The 16,941-nt window shown below is 42.8% G+C and overlaps 1 protein-coding gene across 1 annotated transcript in view; it reads right to left on the bottom strand.

The window, feature by feature from the left end:
* Positions 1-16,941, bottom strand: part of RABGAP1L (RAB GTPase activating protein 1 like) — a 768,100-nt gene that overhangs the window by 209,314 nt on the left and 541,845 nt on the right. The window contains 1 exon segment of the mRNA XM_029618149.1: positions 15,416-15,457. Coding sequence (XP_029474009.1) covers positions 15,416-15,457 — 42 coding nt within the window.

The raw sequence follows: 16,941 nt of genomic DNA, 5'->3' as shown, positions 1-16,941 counted from the left end.
TTCCACTAGATATAATCTGTAGCCTCTCATTATGATATAGAGGACCTAGTTGTCTTAGGTTAGAATGAGCCAATAGTTTACAAAAAACCTCAGCCTCCCTCCTATAGGGAAATCTTTTAGAATAGAGGGAGCCTATATGAGGGGATGTGTGTGAGAGAGAGAGAGGGAGCCTATATGAGGGGATATGTGCACGATAGAGGCAGCCTGTGTGAGAAAAAGAGAGAGCGTGTGTGTGTGTGTGTGTGTGTGTGTGTGAAAGGGACAGAGGGAGCCTGTGTGAGGAGCAGTACTGAGAGAGGGGTCAAACTCTGAGAATGGAAATATAGTGGAGGGGGTTGAACCTAAAGGGGGAGTGGAGTAATAATGGAGGGTGGAGGAGTTGGGGCTTGAGAGGGCAAAGTGAAAGGAGACTGGCCAGGGGAGTAGGGAGAGAAGGTGGAAGGGACACTCTTACAGTATATTTCTAGGGAAATTCTGCATCTTTAAGTAATATACTTTTTCTGTATTACATTTTAAATTACTTAATTACCTGTCATGAATATTGTGTTATTTTGACTAATATAAAGTATGTAGAATTTTGTTGAATTTTACATTTTTGTGTGCAGAATTCCCCCATAGTATCATATGCAGATGAGTCAGCGGAACCGCATGCGTTGCTGTGGCCATGTGACCGGAAAGAACTAGGGTGGATCTTGCTGACATCCAGTCCTGCTGAAGAAGGGATCGTACCAGGCTCATTAACACTTTGGTTCTTTTGAGAGGAAGAAATGCCATTTCCTGAAGCAAGACTATCCAGGATCCTATGAACTGAATCTTTTGAGATGGTACCAAATTAGACTTGGAAAAATTTACCAGGAATCCCAGGAACTAGACAAGCTGGATGGCTTCTTTGAGGAAGTCTAGAACTCCTATTACGAGTTTTGTGAGGGCAATGACAAAATATGCAATCAGATTTGCAAATTAAATCAAACAATTCTTGGAGACCAGAAAGTCATTCAAATAAGCTAAAGTTTTATTACAGTACAGAACTACAAATCACAAGCCAATCAGATTACAATATACTTTCTTATAGCAATTTAATTAAGAGCCTTCCCAGCCCTGCGGGGGAAGAGGGGGAGAAGAATCCTGCCTCAGCTTCTTGTACTGAGAATCTGAAGATGCCTCATTCCAGGAAGATGAACAGCTCCACTGCTCCAGCCTGTGCCAAAGCTTTTGCCTCTTGCCTGACTCTGCCTTCGCCTCCATCTTCCAGGCATGGCAGTGCCTTTACGTTTGGTCACAGCTGAAACAGTTGGAGGAGTCATGGTCCAGGTACAGGCATTGAGAGCAGATAGAAGGCATATCCTTAATGGACATAGGTTGTCCACAAACCACAGGCCTTACAACTACCTACCATTGTCTTCTTGGCCTTGGGGGCTTTTCCATTTTTTTTTTTTTAAAGAACTAAAACAGAGAAACAGAGAAATGACGGCAGAAGAAGACCAAACGGCCCATCCAGTCTGCCCAGCAAGCTTTCACACTTATTTTTTTCATACTTATCTGTTACTCTTGGCCCTTATTAGTAACTTGTTGGTTCTAGTTACCTTCCACCCCCCGCCACTGATATAGAGAGCAGTGCTGGAGCTGCATCTAAGTGAAGTATCTAGCTTAATTGGTTAGGGGTAGTAACCGCTAGAGATGTGCATTCGTTTTTGCCGAATTGGAAAATTTCAATGAAATAGTCCAATTCGGCATGTTTCGGGGAGCCCGAAAAACGATCAAGATTTTCCCGTTTTTTCGTGAAAATTCGTTTTTTGGAGTTAGCGCGCACTAACTGAAAAAACGATTTTTCGCGAACCCCCCCCCCCCCAAAAAAAAACATTTGGTTGAGGGACTGTTGAGGCAGTGGTGAAACAAAAAAGATTCAATGAGGCAGAATTAGGCCATCTAACAAGGCTATCTAACTGAAGCAACTCGGACGAAGAAAGATTGAAGGGGCTCATAAAGCAGTCTGCGCACCCGGGAAATCCGGTGAATGCTCAGTAAGACTTTTGCTGAACTCTTGAGAGCAAGTCTGTCTTAGCGCTGTCATTACAGCTGATTTATTCTTGCTTGTCAATGGAGAGAAGAAGGCTAAGAGTAAGAAATGAGAAAAACCCTTGGGTAGTTGCAAATAAAAGCTTACGGCACTGTAGCTCCACAGAAGGCAGGTCCAACTGAGCTTGAAGCCCAAATAAGCCAAAAAGAAAAGTAATTTTCCCAATCCTAGCCCTGGCTGCTCCTGCAGGACTGTGGCAGATAATCACAGGAACAATTTAAAACATGTATTTATCAAACAACGCCTCTCCAGGTATCTGAATTCTAACAAAAGCAACATAACAGGATCTTGAAATGATCATTTAACTGCAAAATGGAAATGTGTCCATTAAAAAAAGGCAGGAGATGGACAAGGCTCGGAGGGCAGTCCAGAATACTATGCAGCCTGAGCAGAAAAAGGAGCAGCACTAGCTAGAAAGAGAACCAGTAAAAGGAACGAAGATGGCCTCATCCAATGAGAAAAGGTCATTCACCCCAACCCTAGAGGTCTGGGGTTATTTTGTGTTCTAATGGTTGTAATTTTTATACTTCTGATTAATTTTCCATTGATTCATGTACTGTGGGCCTTATTATATTGTAAATTTACTGTAAGGTGCCATATAAAAGGTGACTTATTACTATAATACCTCAAGAAGAACAAGAAAAACAAGTGCAAGAAAGCAGCCAGTGCCAGCTTACAAGACATCAGAGGAGCTTGTTTTATGACCTGCTAAACAAAGGCAAGTCAAGTGAAGGATGCTCAGCATCGATTCCAGTGAGAGACAGCAGCACACTGTAATCTCGCAGACACAGGACTGATTTTTCTAAGCCTGTCATGGTCTTTTCAGAACATTATATTAGCAAAAGTGACCAATCAAGAGCTCCAGACTGCTGCTTCCATGGAAACTGAATCCCCAGCAGTCAGTACAGTACATCCTTTCCAGCAGACAGTTTCCAGCTGATTTCTTCCCACGCACCTCACTTCATTCTGTGCTGTACAGATTTTTCTCTCTGTTCTTTCAGAGGGAAGTGCTTCACAGTGAGCATCCATCTGCAAGTCAGAGATATTGGCCTAGGAGCTCACGGCTGAGCTGCATGCTGCCAAGCAGAAGCACGAGGTCCAGAGCTGTCTTTAAAGAGGTGCGAGGTATGGGAGAGCACCCAGCTGTGCAGCTGGAGTGAGTCGCCCTGCAATAATCACACTGCACAGGTCTCTATAAGGACATGTAGCAAGGGCTGGCGGTAGGAGAAGGATGCCGGCTCAGGTGCATGGGTTGCAACCGTCCCTTCCCGACGGCTGCTCTCCTCCTATCTCTCTCCTGTTGCTCCTCCTCTTGCTGTTAATGGAAGCCTGGCTACCGCGGCGTTTGTTTGCCGTCCTCTCTGGCGTCCCCAGACAGTCTTGGGCGCTGCCTCCCGCCGTGCTTTGTCTGTACCTTAGGGCGCGCGCGCCTTGCGGCCCTCGCTCTTATTTCCTATTTGGCGCGAACCTCAGGGGCGTCCCCCTGTGATGACGTCACGCTGCCCGGATATTTAAAACCTACACTGTTTGCTAGCCTTTGAGTTAGCAAGGGGGAATCTTACGGATGGGATTCGCTCTTCGTACCCAGCTACTCTGCCTCCAATCTTCATTGGACTCTTAACGCTAATGGGGTACCCGCTCCTCGGGGGCCTCACTTGCTTTTCAGGTCACTATCAGGAAACCGGTACTCGCTCCTCGAGGGCCCATGTTCCCTGACTCGCTGCCTGCTCCTACCTTCTCTTCTGCCTGGAAGAATCCGCTATCTTCAACACCAGTGAGTACTACCATCTCCACCTCAGAGCTTTCCCTGGAACCAGGTACTCGCTCCTCGAGGGCCTGCCTCCATTCCAGCCCTAGTGCCATCTCCTACATGGAACCGCTGTGTGAGTACATTACCTTCAAGCCTCTCAGCTCTCAGAGATCAGGTACTCGCTCCTCGAGGGCCTGCCTCCATTCCAGCCCTAGTGCCATCTCCTACGTGGAACCGCTGTGTGAGTACATTATCTTCAAGCCTCTCAGCTCTCAGAGATCAGGTACTCGCTCCTCGAGGGCCTGCTCTCCCTATCCTGGGGTTCTCCATACTGGGGCTTTGTGCATATTGCACTGTACTCATTGTTCTCAGTTCTTTCCACTACAGCACTGCTACCGGAGGAGTCGCTGTTCCAGTGCCTGAGGGACACTAGCCCAGCCGGGCTACTTCAACTACTCATCACTGCCACCCCTGGTGGCTACACAACATTGTCTAAATAAAGATCAATCTCTCTGTGTTTGTGTGTCCTCAGCTGAGCCTGACCTGTGGCCCCTCATGGGACTTCCCCCGTGGGTGTGGTCAGCTGCCACAGTGTCCAAGGGTCCACCCAAACCTCACTAATTATAACAGGATGATCCTTGCCTCCTCCTCCACACAGCAGCCACTCTCTCAAAGCTGGGACTATTTGTGGGTCTGGCTGCCAGCAGAGCAAGGTGGCAGTAGGTTGTCAATGAGCGCAGGGGCCTATCAAAAAAAGCCCTGCACCTCATTTCCGCAGCAGGCCCTGCTCCAGCCTAAAGAGTTGTCTGCCAAGGCCTGAGATAAGGCTGTGGAAGTAGTATGGCAGTTCTTGGAGGTGTGGGCATCCTTCTCCATTTACCCCTAGTGGTCATTCTCTCAGAGGTTCCCATATCCTTGTTTGGTTCCATCAGTGTGCCTATGATCTGAGCTGCTCTTGCAAAATGGAAAAGAAGAAAGAGGACACCATCGCCAAAAAGAGGAAACTATTTTACCTTTGAAGCTGAATGCACTGCACAGTATCATTATAGTAGTTGAACATACTCAGTTTTTAGTTAGGTGTACCAAACTGCTGTTTTACAATACAATAGTATCCGTGAGATAAAAAAAAAATAAAAAAGCTTAATGTTTTTTCTGAGGATGAACCAAGTAACTAAAAGCATTTTTAATACAGGAGCGCCCTCTGCTGGCAGAATGTAGTATAATTTCTGAGTTGTGATTAAACTGGATTTCACAGTTTTTGTCTGTGAAATGCACATGCCATTCAGTCTAAGACACCATAAAATATAAACGCTTGCTGGCAGCCAAAGGGCAAGATAAACACAAGGCTGCTGGTATGTTCCGGCACATGGTCTGTATGTACTTAAAGCATCTTTCAATGCAGGGCTTTTCTTGCTGATAATATCAGCACCATATCAGCTATACATGCAGAAAACAAATTTGGTTCAGTACATCCTATGTAGTATGAAGTACAATTTATACTGGGACTGTATTGCATTTAATCATCATTTAAAAATGGAAACAATTCACAAACTGTACACATTTCTATGCTGCATATTCCTTGCATGACAACTTTGGATGACAAATTATTATTAATAATGCATAATAGTCATATATATTACTTCAATTACATTGCACAGCATTCCATTCAATCACAGCTAATGGGGATGGAACAAACTCAACAATCTCATAAGTCAACATGAAACTTGTGTTGAAACCCAAGCAAAATGAACTGGTCTGAAGTAATCACAATTCTCAGTCTCATTTAGAGGCCGATGTATTAAGACCTGTGGTGAAATCGGTGCTATTTGTCAGCGCATATTTTTTTTTAGCATGCGCAGCAAAAGCAGGTGCCTCCACGGGATGCAATAAGAGGATGGCATGCAAATGAGATATGCTCAGAAAATACACACAAAACGATATAAGTGCAGATATGCAAGCTAAAATGCGCGCTGAATGTCCTATGCAATAAACCGTGCTTAAATCTGCATTAATGTGGTAACCTGTGATTGATTCTCAACTCAAAAAGGATATAGCAGAATTAGAAAAGGTACAGAGAAGAGCAACAAAAATGGTTAAGGGGGATGGAACAGCTCCATTACGAAGAAAGGTTAAACACATTAGGGCTCTGCAGCTTGGAGAAAATAGTAACATAGGGGTAGATTTTGAAAGGGTGCGTGCGCTACCCAGCGCGCACACATGTACGCCCGATTTTATAACTTGCGCATGCAGGCACGTGCAAGTTATAAAATCGGGGGTCGGCATGCGCAAGGGGATGCACAATTGTGCACAATTGTGCACCTTGTGTGCGCCAGGCGCGCTGCCTTCCCCAGTTCCCTCCGAGGCCGCTCTGAAATCAGAACGGCCTCAAAGGGAACTTCCTTTACCCCCCACCCCACCTTCCCTTACCTCCTCTGCCCTTTCCCCCCTACCTTTTTTGCTTTCTTTTTGTTGTTTCCAAACTTACTTCAGCCCCGGCACAACGGCAAATGGCCGCTGTGCCTGGAGCCTCTGACCCCGCCCCCAGAGCGCCCCATCCCGCCCATGCCCCCCGCCCCCTTCCTGCCCCTTTAGTAAAGCCCCGGGACTTACACACGTCCCGGGGCTTTACGTGCGTCGCCGGGCCTTTTGAAAATAGGCCCGGCGCGTGTAACCCTTTGAAAATCCGGCCCATAGTCAGGTTCAGCAACCTACTGGATGGTAGATAGTTAAATCTGCTATCCTGCAGCAGAGTTTCCATTCATTTTCCCAGCATGGAGGTGAGACTACCTGGCCTGTGGTTTCCAGTCTTCTCCCTGCTACCTCTTTTGTGAAGCGGGGCTACAATCGCCCTTCTCCCCTCCCACGGCGCCACTCCCCTTTCCAGGAATCTATTGAACAGATATTTCAGTGGAGCCGCCAGCACTTATCAGAGCGCCCTTAGTCTTCTGGGAAGTGCCTCATCTGGTCCCATGGTCTTGTCCATTTTAAGTTTTCCCAGTTCTTCCCATATATTCTCTTCTGCTAAATAGGGTTGTGTCTATCCCACGCCCATCTGTGGTCTTGTCAACCAGCAATGGTCCGAACTCCAGGGTCTTTAGTGAACACCGAACTGAAGTATTTGTTTAATATTTCTGCTATTTCTTCATCTTTCTCCCCACATTGCTCGTCCCCTTTCAGTTTTACTATATCATAGACAGTGAATGTTTGAATAAAACCAATTAGGTTTTTAAGTTATCCTGCACTGTGTGGCCGGATAATGGAATAGACTTAGTTTTTGGGTACTTGCCAGGTTCTTATGGCCTGGTTTGGCCACTGTTGGAAACAGGATGCAAGGCTTGATGGACCCTTGGTCTGACCCAGTATGGCAGGTTCTTATGCCCTTCCCCATCATTCACTCATCCTTCCTTCCCTCTCATGCTTACTCCCCCCTTCTCTTACCTCTCACCCAACTCAGCTCCCCTTCCCTTCTCAGTGAGAGAGAATGAAGGGAAGGGAGTTCTCATTCCCTCCCCTCCCCCCACTTTTCCTTTCACTTCCTTGCCTTGCCCTCCTAGGCGGAGCTCTTCTTCCTGCCGGCTGGAGGTGGGAGCCTCACAGGCTCGTCATAAGAGCTGCGCTGCTGTGGGATTTTTCTTCTGCCTGTATGGGCGGGAACCCCATTGGCAAGTCATACAAGCCACAATACTGCAGGCCTTATCTTCTGCCCGTGGGGAATGGGAACCCCATGAGCATGGCATGAAACCCACATGCTGGTGCTTTGGGTCCTCATGCAGGATCAGATGGTCAAGGCAGGATTATTTTGGGGGGTACTTTTTGCTGCCTGAGGTGGCTGCCTCACTCAGCCTAACTATAAAATCACCCTCTGTCTACAGCCCTTCTCAACTGGCTGTGTCAGCCCGTCATTTTCTCATGGGACGGCACTCTAAAAGCCAAACGAGCAAATGGGGAGGATCCGACCAATAAGAAGGGTGAGGGGACAAAGATTTCAAATCTGCCCCGGTTTCTGGCGTGTAGATCGAGAGAGATATTGCTGCTTGTGGCTTTGCCCTTTAGGCCTGCTGTCCCCTGCAGAGATTTGACAATGACTGTCCCCAGTTAGACTGCACAGCGGGAGATTAGGTGACTGCTTGGGAAGAGACTAGCTCTTACTTACTAGGAGTTACAGCATCAATTTTCTGCTGAACCCGTGTTGTTGTGAATGAGAGCGGCTGCCAGACCCCTGTGACTGGGGTGCTTTTTGCTGCAGCCTAGGTACAAAGGATAAAGGTCCCACAGACCAGAGGGAAGGCCACTACTTGGAGGAGTTATTTGGGGTGCTTAAGTGACCATTCTCATACAACTGCAGGGGAAAAGGTCTGTATCGGGTCCTTGCATAAGCCAGTGAGCCATCAGACTGTACTCCAGTAACATCTATCATCACATTAAAAGCAGAGCTTTTATCTTCACCAGAAGTAAGCTTGTGGATTACAGTTAAACCCAGTTTTAATTCTTGTATTCCTGGTCTAGCACTGTGCTTTGTGGTAGAAGGGGGTATATCCCTTTGCACATCTCATTTGAACTCTTCACATACTTTCTTATTGCCTTTTACTCTCAGAGGGACTGAAGGCACCTCATGATGCTGCTAACCTCTAAGGGTGAATGGACTATATATGTAGTACAGCAATTGCTTTCTGAGGACTTGGGGGAATTGTATATCTTTATGAATGTATATTATTGGGCCCAGTTCTCAGTGTACATATATACTCTCAAGAGTTACAGTGATCTCATTAATAATATAAAGGTATACAAGGCCTTGGTACCAGTAAATTTAAAATTATAGTTCATAGCTTCAAAGCAGAGTGTTGTTGGAAACTAGTTTGACTGCATATTTATATTCATATCTGTTTATAATTGTGTATTTCTTTTACCCCAATCTTAGTTCTTAAAATAATAAAAGCTGCACTGTTCATTGGCTCACAGGTCAAGGGGATAAGGTGCACTACTTGAATACTCATTTTAGGGACAGCTCTCCTCTAAGTCTAATCACCAAGGGGAATCCATCATTATACAGATCACACATCTGGGTGGGGCTACGTATCAAACCTAAATTGTGGATAAAGAAAGTACATAATAAAGTTATTTTCCCTTTACAAGTATATAGAGGCAGGGCCATCAGAAAATAAGCTCCCACACGGTGCTCGAGAACATACCTTCTCCAGTGACGTGACCTCTCCTGTGCAGAGGGCCAGTCGTTTGCACCACTGAAAGGTAACCTAGTCCTCTCACTTGTGACATCTGAGTGCCCTCCTGCCCTGGGGCACTCTTTATACTCGTGATAATCCTATATATAATCACAGAGTGAATGCGATGACTTGTGAGCATCCCAAAGACGAGGTGTGAAACGCAGGAATGGTTTCCCTTTTTATTTTCACTTGAACCTCCAACTATTCACAGGTCACAGTTTAGTTCTCCAGCCAGGAACGACATTTTCAAAATATTTACACAGGTAAACAGCAATTTATGTGCGTTAATCGGTTGCCTGAAAATTGTCCCCCTCCCCCAATGTGTCTAAAAGTGGGGATGATGTAATAAGTCGCGTTGATCCTACTGTGGGTTTTTATTCCAGTTTTAGTGCATTTTTTGGAGCATTAACCTTACTTAGGAATGTAATATGGGTCCCACGGGATGCTTAGCATGGGTGCATGCAAATGGCATATAAAAGAGGGTATTAGCTATGACAGGGCAATGTAGAGAGCTGTGTTAGCAGGAAGACATTTCAGCACTTGTTTTTTTAACATGGGAAATGTAATGCCTCAGTTGGGGTAGGAGTAAACATTAGCTCGCATGTTGGTGGCCATTTTAGTAGTGTTCTATACCAGCCTGTTCGACACCATACTTATGTTTAACCGCTTTTAGAGGCAGCATTCCTGGGGGCATGTTTGGATAGGGGAAAGAAAATAATGCACTTAAATTGCATTTCCATCTCCATGAGCATTATTTTTATGGAAAAAGTACCCGCATGAAAAGCAGATGCAAATTACTGCTGGAACTTAATACCTGCATCGAGTTTCAAAGTGAAAGTATACGTGCAATTTTTCCTTGAAAATCAGTGCAAAGGTCACACGGACTTTCTCCCAATGAGGAGCATTTGAAAATTTCCCCCTAAATCATCAAGGTTTAATTTAGCTATTTTTGATTAAACACTTTTCTTATAATAAATCAAAGCTGTGAAAGGAATTCCAGATATGCACCACCAGAGGATATTAGATTAGAACCCCGTATATTGTCCTTCATGAAAGTTAAGATGTTTTTATGCAAGCAGGCTTTTAATGAATAAATAAATAAGATCAAATGTAGAATTTGTTTTTGGTTTTTGAAAACTTAATTAGTCATAGATTTTGTTATGACTATACAAGTCAGCAGGTGACGTTCTGCTGTAATAATGAACTGTCTTGATCAGCAACAGTCCAATAATTTTTTTGTCTCAGCATGTTTACTTTATTTTTTAATGTCATGTTTTTTATTTTAGTTTTTCTTTTCTTTTGCTGTTATGTTAATGTTTTGATTGTTTTATATACTTAGATGGTAACTTTGATACTGGCACGTGGGCGCACATGTATGAACGTATGTTGGCTCGCGCCAAAGGACGTGGCTATATTATGACATAAATGTGTATATGCGTGCATGGTATAAAATAGACTGTATGCGTGTACATGTGCGCACAATTTTACAAGGACGCGCACATGTGCGGGCAAATGCCACCTCTACCGCGTAAGTGGGGTGATTTCAGTAGATGCATGCCAACGCAATTACTAATTAAACCAGTTCATCCAGTTAAGGGATCAGATTTACTAACCCCCCCCCCCCCCCCGTTAATTAGCCTCCATTTTACCCTATTATCCCCAACCCTTAGAACCTCACTCAGCTCTAGTTTTTTTTGTTTTCTGACTTGCACTCCATCCATAGCAGAAGTAAGGTTATATGGTGGGGGACCCTGGTGCTCGCTTGTGTGCATAAATATTCACGTGCTGGATTCATTGAGAAATCCTGGAACAGCCATGTCCCACCTAGACCACGCCCTGCCCCTTTTTTTGACAAATGTTTGTGTGCATACTTGGACGCCTTTTAAAATCCACACGGCGTGCACTGGCCTGACTTCTGCGCGTATCTCCCGGCTTTGGTGCTTTAAAATTCACCCCTGACTGTATTGTTTTATAGTATTATGTCGTTACTATGGATGTACTTTGTACGTCACCTAGGAAATTTTGTTAGACGAGATACAAATTTTATAAATAAATATGAAGGGTCAATACCAGCCAGAATTACTCTATGCAGTGTGAAAACCACTGTTTTGATGCACTGTTATGTTGCTAAAATCCCCTAACAGCTAGCTGCCCAGCCTTCTCAAATGGAAATTCCCTACCAGGATATTCATTTCAGAGTCTGAGCTTTCTGCTCCTGCAGGCACTCAAAGTCCATGTTTCTCTATGCCTGCTTTCCTCCTTTCTTCAAATTACTACACCCTCCACTGCTACCCACTCCCCAGGCTCGATTCCCTTCATCCTACAATTTCCAACAAGAGTGACATCATCTCCTCTATGGTTTCCAGTGCTTCTTTTAGAGTTCCGAAGAGTGGCCAATGGCCCAAAATTCAGGAAAGCATATATGCTCTCTCACAGTCAGACATTTGGATACATATTACTGATATTTAATTAACACTGCCAGTGCCAAGCCAAATATTGTTGACAATAGTGGTAACTTTCCCCACAAGATTCCATGAGTCAGCATGATTGGCTTTCTCATTGTGTTATCAATGCAAAAAATAAAGCTATTGCTGTTGTACAACACTATGACATTATAGAACAATTTAACACAAAAACATAACGGCAGAAAAAGACCGTATAGTCCATCTAGTCTGCAGCATCCCTCTAATTTATCTAGCCCTTTCAACTCCCATCACTCCCTTAGAGATCCCCTGCATTTATCCCATGCTTTCATGAATTCAGTTACCGTTTTTGCCTCCACTACCCTCTCTGTAAAGAAATATTTCTTAAGATTGCTCTTGAGTCTATTCCTTTCACCTTTATCCCATGACTCCTTGTTCTAGAGCAGGGATGATCAAATTTTGTGAGCCATGGATAACAAAATCCACAAACTACATCCCAAGGAAATATGCATCCCACCAACTTCTCAGAAATAACCAGGGAGACGTCAGCAGGTTGATGACAGCTGAGAACCATCTATGTTACTTTGCTATCATGTTAATCTCTATGACGTGAATGCTTTCTATTATATTGTCATACAAAATAGACATGTAATTTGATTTTTTCTAACTGCAACATACATGACGCTGTAATATTGGATGCTAGCAGTTGCTTAAACCTTTTAGAGGATAACATCAACAGTTTCAAGAAACTGATAAAGACCTGGTTATTTCAACAGGCGTTTACTCAAGTTAATTGATCAGTTACCAGAAATATAAAGTGGAGGAGTGATGAAGGAATAAGTACAACATCAAAATGGTTACAAGGGTATAAAAAGAGGAATAAGGATAAGGGAGGTTGGGTAAGTTTAGGCAAAGGGTTGAACATGGATGGGTTCCCCTATTTTCTTTAGAATTATTTTAAATTTAAATATATTTTAAAGGGTTTTTTAATGTTTTAATTGTATATTTTAATACTATTTTTTAGACTAATAGATTATTGAAAGAATGTAAAAGTTAAACTGACAAGTTGTTCATATATATTTTTTGAATTTGCTACTGCAAACTCCATGAATGTAAACCGCCTTGACATGTATTTGAAAGCCGGTATATAAAGTTGAATAAATAAATAAATAAATAACTATTTATAACAGTTTATGTATTTGATTTCATTTTAATTGCAATGTATCTGATGCTGTGTTAATGATCATTACTGTAAAATGTGCTTAGTTTATCAATAAAGTTTATTTTATTAAAATACATTATGGGACCTGTGCCAGACACAATGTGGTGCATACTCCAGGCAGGTTCCTGCTAAGATCCATGAGCGGAGGATAACTTTGTGGTCTTTTGGCTTGATGTTAACACTGTACAATGGGGAGGAGAATGTAAATTCCCTGTCACCTGACCAAACTGGGGACACAATAATGTTTCGACCATTGCCAACCCAGGGGGATTAAACTTTCTGCTTAAAAAGAAAACTAAAGAAATTCTTGGCACTTTTGGCCAAGATCAGATGTAAGGTCTGAGAACAGTCCCTTTTTTGACCTTTTGGCCGACGCTGAGAATCCATATAATATTAAGGGTTAACCTGCTACCTGATCTTACTGGGGACATTTAACAATTTGACCAAACCTCCCATAACCCTAGCTCCCACACCATAAATAGGATGTGACACTGAATTCTGGGAAGGCTACTGTGTGGCTAAGCCACTCCAACATATACCATGAGTGTTTTCAAAAGTTAAAGCCGACATGTCAGCCCGGCTGAGGTTAATGCAACTGAAAGGTAGGAATAGGATTCTGTTTATGGGGCCTTAGGAATTGGAAGGCACTGCATTGCGACTCTCCATTTGTCTATCTAACAATCAGTTTGCTGAGTGTCCTAGCTCTGGCTAGCATGCGGCACTGTGTGAGTTAGCTGTGTTGATCTTGTGTCTCGCAGTGTTGTGTGACAGGTCACAGACATTTGTTGGTACAGGCAGTGCCTATCATATAACAGCTGAGTTGCTCCATCCTATCTTGGTGCCACTGAGCCACTGACAGATTCCAATTCTGTTTCAGTGAATGGTGAATTGGCCTCTGCCAGCCAAGGTCCAGGTGCCACAAGGAATGAGTTTCATTGGGCTGGCTGATTTTTGGGGTGGCTTCATCTCCTCAACCCTCTTATATTTGCCACCTATAAAAATAAAGAAATTGTAGTGCTAGGCCAGCCTGGTGGCTCACTGGCAGTGCCGTATACCACCATATAGATAAACTGGGTTGGATTCTCAAGCCAGGACTCTGCTCCTTGGCTAGGGCTGGGGATCCTGCAGAAGTCGGAGCTCACAGTTCCTAGAGGAGGAGGAGGGCATTTCAACTATCACTCAGTCAGGACACCCAAGGCCACTGGAAGAAATGAGTAAGAGGGCGACTGCCTGGAGTACCAGGATGGGGGCAGTGCCAATGCACTTTGGCAGGAGTTGGGGTGCTAACACACCATGCCACTGCTGTCACTACAGGTGTAAGATTTTGCATGGCTGCATTATCAAAAGAGGAGCCTGACCAGCTGTGTCATTAGAGGATCAGAAGAGGATCCCCTTTGCAGCTGGCTGTAACTTTAAAGGGGTATCCAGCCCTACTCCTCACCTTCCCTTGGCACCAGTTAGCCCAGCAATGGGCCTGGTGACACCAATTGGCCAGACTCAAGTTCATGTTTTCAGGTCTGTGACCACTGGCTAAAATCTGATGGCCGTTGCAGTAGATGGGCTAGGGGGGAAATTAATAAAAAATAGTGGAAAATCCCCAGGGAAGTTGTGAATGAAGGCTGTTAGTGCTGGGGGACAATTGAGTCTAGTTACAATATAGCCTAGTTCCAGCAGAGCCAAGCCAAAAAAAAAAAAAAAGAAAATAATTGTAGTGCTATTCTGATTCGGTATTTAATTTTCAAGGTAATCGGTTACTTACAATGATCATTGTACTTATCCCTTCCAACCCCCGCCTCACTCACACTATTTTAATTTGGTGTAATTGTTTCTTGATTTGTTTGTCTACCATTTTGTGTCTCTTTTGTTTATATTTTCTTTTCTGTAATTGGCTTACATTTTCCTTTTCCCCTTGACATTCCCTTTTTGAGAGGAATTTCCAGTCCACTGTTTTGCTTGATTTAACTTGACACATTTTATCACAGCACCACAGAAAAATAGTGCTGAAGGGACCTCAAGAAGTCCTTTAGTCAATTACCCTGCCTCCAAGTCCGGACTCCCTAAACCTACTATCCTAGAAAGATGCTCATGTAATCAACTCTTATAAACTTCCAATAATGCAGAGTCTACCCCCTTCCCCTCCTCAGGTAACCTTTTCTAATGCTTAACTGCCCTTACCAGTTAGAAATCTTTCCCTAATATCGAATCTGAATCTCCCCCAAGTCAATTTAATCCTATTATTTCTTTTCAATCGTCAGTGAGCAACTTATCAGCTTCCTAACCATCCCTTAAGTATTTGTATCAAGTCATCCTTCCAAGTCTTCCTATCCCAGTATTCTCTTCTCTAGGCTAAACAGACCCAATCCAACCTTTTGCAGGTTCTATTATCTAGACCTCGGATTCCTTTTGCTGCTCTCCTTTGTACTTTTTCCCAAACTCTCTATGGTTTTTTTTTACATCTCCCCCACCCCTCCAAATAACAAGATGATGTAAGCTGCTTTTAAACCTGGATGTTCAAGAAAGAGAAGGTTACAGTTCTGTTTATTGGGGATGCCAATTTATGAATTTATAGAATGTTTAAAATGAGCGAACCAACACTTCTATGTATGATGTTTGCCAGACAAGAACAGAAATGGGATGGAATAAGGAGACAAGTTTAGAATTTGAAGATAAACACTAAAAAAAAAAAAAAAAGATGTTTCTGGAATAAGCAAAAAATCTTACCTTTAGGAGTGCCAAGGCCACGTGAAAGATTATGCTCAGACCCTGGAAAGAAAAGAACAGAATTTTCTTACAGGTGCACCACAGCATTCATCAAACTTAATTTGTTTAAAATCTATGAAACATCTCAAAGGAATGAACTTTCAGTACAATGTAATTCTGCAGAGAAAAACATACATCAGAGTTAACTAGAGCATTAAATATATATTCATTATTTAAAGTTATATACTAATGAATTTTGTGGTGGGATTTATCCTACATTTGCATACTTTCTGAACTGAAACAAATTTAGAAACCAGGAATGTTTAAAAGATGCAATAGCTTTTCAGCTTCCAAATACCTTCTTTTGGTTATCCTCTCTAGCAAACTATTTAATTTCTTGTCTAAAAAAAAAAAAAAAAAAAAAAAAAAAAAAATATATATATATATATATATATGATTATTCTTTTAAATGACTGTCAGGCTGGAGGTTTGCCTGGGGATACATTGAAAATTTGTGCTCTAATCCATATTGTTCTGGGGTTTCAGAAATCTTTTTTAATTTATATTCCACTTTTTGTGACTGGTCAACCACTTCAAAGTGGATTACATTCAAGTTCTGTAGATCTTTCCCTGTCCTCAGAGTGATTACAAACAGGAAGCCTAACTTTCAAACCTATCTGCAGTACAGCATTTACGCGCACAAGTGGTCACAGTGAGATTTATGCTAGTGATTTACAAACTGTGCGGAAGGAGCTGCAGAGTTTATATCTATTTTATGTTTTATTGTTTCTCTTTTGATATCTATTTTAAGTGTTTTAATTATGTATGTTAATTCTGGAATCTGCTTTGAGTGTTGAAATATGTGGAATATAAATTTGAATAATAATAATAAATTGTGTAGTTCTACTCCAAAAGTACGCACGTATATTTTCAATGCGAGAAAGCTCATGCTATTGGGCAAATTTTCAAAGCATTACACACATAAAAATGAGTAGCCTCTACCAGCGAATTATATTGTTTAGAAAAGTTGAAAGTACAGGCTTATGTTCACTTTGGCACGCAAAAAAAAGGGGTGGTCTGGGGCAAGGCCAACATTTATGTGCATACATTGCTATTTTAAATGACACGCATGCACCTTTGCCAATTTACTTGTGTAATTTTACCCCTGCTAATTATCCATGATTGATGTGTAGTACTGACTGGGTGAACTGGGGGAGTTCAGGCTGAAGAACCAGGAGGGTCTCGACGATCTGCAGAAGGACTGGCCAAACTTGTGGACTAATTGGTAAAACTGGCAATTTCATCGATGCGTACATGTTTTAAAAGACACTGATTTACATGAGTAAGTCCTACTTTATTTTTGCGGGGAAAATATTCACTCATATATTTTTAAAACAGGAAAAGTGCGTGCATTCAATGCACCGATATACTTTCTTTCAATGCACTGCATGTATTTGCTTGTAAGCCTACATACACTTATATGTTATGAGGTAGAAATGCGTGTATTTTATAAAATATGCAAATGGTTATAAAATACTAGTGTAGAT

Source organism: Rhinatrema bivittatum, chromosome 10, assembly GCF_901001135.1.
Source record: "Rhinatrema bivittatum chromosome 10, aRhiBiv1.1, whole genome shotgun sequence".
In the NCBI taxonomy this organism is placed as follows: Eukaryota; Metazoa; Chordata; class Amphibia; order Gymnophiona; family Rhinatrematidae; genus Rhinatrema; species Rhinatrema bivittatum.
This window is presented reverse-complemented; position numbering and strand designations above follow the sequence as displayed.